The sequence below is a fragment of the Octopus bimaculoides genome, chromosome 6 (genome assembly GCF_001194135.2).
Source record: "Octopus bimaculoides isolate UCB-OBI-ISO-001 chromosome 6, ASM119413v2, whole genome shotgun sequence".
NCBI classification, from domain to species: domain Eukaryota; kingdom Metazoa; phylum Mollusca; class Cephalopoda; order Octopoda; family Octopodidae; genus Octopus; species Octopus bimaculoides.
In genome coordinates, this window is record NC_068986.1 from 38,045,881 (window position 1) to 38,052,323 (window position 6,443).

The following is a 6,443-nucleotide window of genomic DNA, read 5'->3' on the forward strand; positions in this document are numbered from 1 at the left end:
ATATATATATATATATATATATATATATATATATATATATTATTGTTTTTTCTACCAGTAATTACAAATAGAACAGGTTAAATTGTTTCTTTTCAAGGCCAAGGGCAGTGTTCTCAATGGTCACTGATAGTAGTAAACACATTTGACCTCTGCTGACGCAAAGGTGCAAAGATTCTTTTGTCCCCACCATCTGCCAAATCTATTTATAGATCTGTAGAATTTGATCTGTTACCCAACTATTTCCTTGAACAACCACATATTTATGATTATCTCAAGTACAAGACAAAAGTTGAAAATAAAGAACATTTAATAAAATCTTTTAATAATAAATAGAAATAGTAATAATGATAATAACAATGGTAGTGGTGATGATGGTGATAATGATAAAAATAAAAATAATGATAATATGCTGCAGCTGCTAATACTACAACTACTACTACTCTGATAACAGGAATCTGAGGCCCAACTACTACTCTTACCACTACCCCCACCCCTGCTACTGTTGCTGCCACCACTGTTGCTACTACACATAAAAACAGTGATATCAGTGATGATAATAATAATGAAAGGAAACTGGTGGAGCCTCCCCATGGCGTGATTAATGATACATCTAGTGATGGTGTCACAATAAAAACACTGGTAATTGCGCAATCTGATAATCGCTACCTCATATGAGTGACAATGAAAAAACAAAATATTTTGAATAATGGTGGGAATGAAACTGAAGCCATTGATGGTGACAGTGTTGCATCCAGCAAGCTCAGAGATTCTGGTCTGGCTCCAGCCTGTTGATATCCAGAAAGGGACAACCACACATGGCATAGATGGAGCAAGCAAATTAATGCTGTGGTCATGAAGGTGCTCGAAAAATAAGAGGTGTTGCCTTAGTTCACTGGTAGTGAACAGCTGATACCGTAGTACATCTCCAGCGTTAGAAGCTGTGCAAAGGCAATAAAAAATGTTAAAATCTAGGCAGTCAAATTGAAGATTTGGTAATCATTTAAAATATCAGTTACTCCACATGGTTTTTTTTTTAGATCATAAGATATCATTTGCATCTTGCTTGTTGTTATCCTTAATATAATTTTTCCATATAAATGGATTTGTTTGGCTACCACTGCTACATGTATATTTTTAACTAAAACCTTTATACTTGGAGCAAACAATCATGTGTTTGTTAACCTTTGTGGCTTGCTTTCAGCTGACTAAAATTTGTTTTTAATCACTGAATTTGAGCTTATTTTCTTTTATGATTTTCAAAATAAACATTTACTTCTTCACTTAAAATGATGAAGCTTACTTCACTCTTTAATGATAGCAGCCAAATTTCCTTCAAGTCACACTAATTATCATGAAACACAAAATACATGTTGGATAGTGTCAATCTAGATATTCTATGTTTGCTAAGAAAAGATGAGATGGTTACAACTGAAATGCTTATAAGTCTGTGCTAGCAGAGCTGACCTGAAACTTAAAAGCAACTAAAATTTTCAACCCTTTGTGTACACAATTTATTCATTTTTATACAAATCCAACTAATATAAATAGAATGTTTTCATAATAGTATAACATTTACTGTAATAAATGCATTTCTGTATATGCTTTGCAATTCTTATTTTAAGCATTGTTTTTAAATTATTCTCATTATTTTACTGATAGCTATTAAATTTATGCTAAAACTTTTTAGAAGTCCTGTTTACCTGTTAAATGAATCTGAGACAGAAAGGTATTCATCTTCTCTTCATATTTTAAAATTATGTAAAAAGTGATGAATAGTTTTCTAAAAGGTAGTATTATGTCCCATAGCATTGGTTGAGCATGTTTTCACATTTATTCAATCTAAGCATTTTTATTTTTTAGTAGCAGCTGTTTCAGAGATCTCTGTGAATTGTTTTGGTCATACTACTGTTAAACATTTATGCTTTGTTTTTTTTTTGGTTTTTTTTTTCTGACAGCAAATTTCATTTCCTCTTTGTAATGGTTAGGTTTGGATCCCTTCCGGAAAACCCTGGGCCAGCTACGGTTACTAAATATTGCAGCCGCTGTTCAACACGACCTTATCTCCTACAATGGACCATTGATTCCACATGATTTCATTGATAAGGTGCACCTGAAGGTGAAATATAGCTTTCTATTTGCTGTTAGGGCTGAATGCACATACATACATACGCAAGCTCACACAAACTCAAACTTGCATTCATGCATACAAGTAAGACTACACACACTTTCACACAAAGATGAGAGACAATAACAGAGGTTATGGTGTTGGACTACTGATGGCATTGTCATTGAGTTGGCCCCATGATAGCCTGCTGATAAATAAATGGTTCTACTCCTATTTCATAGTCTAATGGTTTGTACCATGAAGGGCATACAGTTTTAACAATGTTTTAACATGCAAATATAAAATTTCAAACCCTGTGCCATTAAGATTAGCCTGGAAATGGTTGTAAAACAGTGAAAAGAAATCTGAAAACAAAACACAAACAAAAGAAAAGCACACATTTACCCATGTATTCATTCATAATAATAGCTTTGTTTCATTTCATTTCTTATATTTTCAGGCTCTCTCCCGTTCTCAACATGGTTTGGCTGTATCTGTAACAACTGCTCTTTCCAATTTTGCTCCCCTGAACAAATTTGTCAGGACAGATGTGATAACACCATATGGTTATATACTTGGTTTGTAACACTAACTTCTTTTTTATTTATAAATTCCAAGGATATAAAATTTAATATATATTTTAAGAATTTTTTTTTATATATTTTTTATATTTACTTTTTTCTCTCTATAGAAAGTAAGATTTTTACAGATGTATTCTTTATCAATCAAGTTCTGGTAACATTTGATAAAGCCAAATCCATTTGGTTCAACTTTTTCAGATAGTTGTGCCAACCAAGGTAAATTACAGAATTGAACACTGTTGACTGTTCATCTGTGAGGTGGTGGTGACATCCATTTCTTTACTAGATTAATATACCTTGCCTGTATAAGCAGTAGCAAGGTTTGAATAATAATCCAGGTCACTTGACCATCAGCATAACAATCACTTTCTATCATCTATCTACATTTATTTTCAATATAATGATTATCCAAGTAAAGTTTTATTTATTTTAATTTGGGATTGTGGTTTAGGGTATCAGAATGGATACTTTATATTTTGTAAGTCAACTTCTTCCGAATTGATAGATCAGTATTGGTAATTCTGCTGAGTATTTGTGAAGTAATATTTAGTTTTTTTGATATTGTAACTTATTCCAAATGTTGGTTGCTGTCTTAAAATAACTAAATAATCTCATTTTCCTCCTCCTGATGTAGCCAAATAAATCCATCTAAACAATGCAAACATGGCAAAATTATTTTAATGATAATAACTACTAAGCAAAAAGCAAATATGATCTAAAATGATTTTAAAAAGAAAAACAGTCAGTTATTATGTCTGATATTCTAACAGTTCTGCCAATCTGCTATATTCTCTCTACCCTTCTCCAATTATTAATAATATTAATTTATATTTTCTTCAGATGCTGTACTATTTGTTGACAAGAAAGGTGAACCTCTTGTATATGATGAACATTATGGGCATGAGCCAAAACCAGGTGTTAATCGGTAAGTTGGCTGTCTTTGAAGTGAGTTCTGAAACTATACAATGTACAATTACATCTGTTATGTATCATTTCTGTGATGTCTCACAAAGCCAGCTAGCTTCAAACTGCACATGCTGACAGTTTAGAGATTTGCCTGGTATTAAGATATACCTAGGACCCATCTAATATGCAATACAGATATCAATAAATGATAAAAAAAAATAGTATGTAATTTAATCCAAGCAGTGGCACAACAAGGGTTCTCAGTGCTGAGGAACAATGATAATCTTGGTGTTCCCACCTTAATCAACAAGCATGGTGAGAAAGAGGAAAACTGTATCCCTTCACACCTGTGCCTGAAGAACAACTGCCCCTACTTCTGTCTTTCCCTGCTTTGTCTTTCAACCTAAATCAGCTTTCATTAGGTTGTCTTATGATTAGCAGCATTGCAATATGTGATTGTCTTGTTCCATTTTCAGGATTTAAAGAACTACATTTTTTACTGTCTTCCTTTATGGTAGTAGGATATGATTTTAAGGAGATTTTCTTGCTATTTCAAGCAGATTGAGTCACCACCTAGCTCCTCCCTCAGTAGCTTGAAAATATCATTTCAACTACTTGCACATTCCAATAAATCTTATAATCTTAATTACTTCTAAGAAGTTAATTTTGATTTAACCACTTGTATTCCTATAACTGGTCTAATTTCTATAAAATAAATCATCATTATTACAATTTTAATCATAATTATGCTTATTAAGCTGAAATCAAGAGACAAGCTGAGTTTGTAAACAAGTTTTGATTTTCAGTTGGTGCCATTTCAGTTTTGAAAATGGCAAGAACACCTCACTTCTCTATAAATCTCAGACTAACATGCTTGAGTGAAAAATATATTATTGTTATTAGTAATGGATGACAGAATCAGTATAGTACTGGACAAAATGCTTTGTGATATTTAGTCTTTACACTTTGAATCTAAATCTTGCTAGAACTGACTTTGCCTTTTATTCTCCTGAGGTTGATAAAAGCAGTACCATTCAAGTATTGAAGCTCATTTAATTTCCTATGCTCTTCCAAATGTCTTTTTGTGCCAGTACAAAAAAATTTCAATAGTAATATAGGAAATCAATATTTGAATTCAAATAAATTTTTAGTTTTCATTTTATTACATTGAGATTTTTTCTGCAAAATGTTCTCTTTTAGGATTGCTTTCAAAGTATTAGATTTCCCTGATATGACCCTCTGTACAGTTAAGCCTACAGGATTGCACACAATGGCAGCAAGACACCTCATTCATTTAGATTACATATTAATACAGGTAAATATTAACCATATAACATCTTACATTGTTTATTGTTTAAATTTTGATACATTGTTTTTCATGTTGGAAGTAAATTTATCAAATGGGCCTTTGCTTATTTCAAAATAAATAATATTTTCCTATGTCCAGACATGTTTACATGGAAGATTAGAAATGAAGGGCACCAACTGCAAGACAGTAACATTTACAACTATCATGCAATGTCAAGGCAAAGAGATAGTAACACACACACATGCATGCACGCACACGATGAGCTCCTTTCAGTTTCTGTCTCCCAAACCTACTCATGAGACTTTGGTTCGCCTGAGTCTATAGTAGAAGACACTTGCCCAAAGTGCCATACTGTTGTACTGAACCCAGAATCATAGGGTTGAGAGACAATACCACATAATTGCATCTGTGCTTATAATTAAAAGTAACAATTACCATACCAAAACTTAGAAATAGGGTATTGTTACTAATGCAATAGTTATTTAGTCATAAGAACCTTCTTTTCTCAAATGCTGTTTGAAATAGTCAGAGGTGAAATTTATCACATTCATTTAGAAATGCCTCAAGTACCACCTGACTGGCACCTGTGCCGGTGGCATGTAAAAAGCACCATTCAAGCGTGGCTGATGCTAGTGCTTCCTGACTGGCACCTGTGCCAGTAGCATGTAAAAAAACACCATTTGAGCGTGGCCAATGCCAGTGCCACCTGACAGGTACCCGTGCCAGTGGCATGTAAAAAGCACCATTTAAGCGTGGCCAATGCCAGTGCCGCCTGACTGACATGTAAAAAGCACCATTCGAGTGTGGCCAATGACAGTGCTACCTGACTGGCACCCATCCCAGTGGCACATGAAAAACACCATTCGAGCATGACCGATACCAGTGCTGCCTGTTTGGCACGTAAACAGTACCATTCAAGCATGGCTGATGCCAGTACCACTTCACTGGCTCCCATGCCGCTGGCACATAAAAGCACCCACTACACTCTCAGAGTGGTTGGTATTAGGAAGGGCATCCAGCTGTAGAAACCTTGCCAAATCAGTTTGGATCCTGGTGCAGCCTCTGGGCTTGCTAGTTCTCAGTCAAACCGTCTGACCCATGCCAGCATCGAAAGTGGACGTTAAATGACAGTGATGATGATGATGATTTAAAATATTAGGTTGTCAAGAAAGTTCTTGTGGTTTTTAAGCTTTAAATTCAGATACACATATCTCAGCTCAAACAAAACTTTGTTAATCGAAATAAACACCATCAGAATCAGCACACTTTCGGCAACACGAAACAAGTTTAGTTATGCCAGTAGCGTAAAAATCCTGCATTCTGGTGGCGATGAAGTCGTTGAAGGTGTGTTTGGCATTGTCTTGGTTTTTGAAGCATTTCTCACACAGGAAGTTGTCGAGATGCTTGAAAAAGTGGTAGTCAGTAAGCAAGAGGTCTGGTGAGTATGGCGGATGAGGCAGAGTTTCGTAGCCCAATTCGTTCAACTTCTGCAGGGTCAGTTGTGCGACGTGCGGCCGAGCGTTGTCATGGAGAAGAATCGGTT

General features: G+C 34.7%; 1 protein-coding gene across 2 annotated transcripts in view; it reads left to right on the plus strand.

Annotated features, from left to right (window-relative positions):
- LOC106878401 (FAST kinase domain-containing protein 4) overlaps window positions 1-6,443 on the plus strand; it is a 27,095-nt gene that overhangs the window by 19,492 nt on the left and 1,160 nt on the right. For both annotated transcript variants that reach the window (XM_014927601.2, XM_014927602.2), the window contains exons 3-6: window positions 1,986-2,116; window positions 2,565-2,682; window positions 3,526-3,610; window positions 4,792-4,906. In XM_014927601.2, coding sequence (XP_014783087.1) covers window positions 1,986-2,116; window positions 2,565-2,682; window positions 3,526-3,610; window positions 4,792-4,906 — 449 coding nt within the window. The remainder of the gene's footprint in view (window positions 1-1,985; window positions 2,117-2,564; window positions 2,683-3,525; window positions 3,611-4,791; window positions 4,907-6,443) is intronic.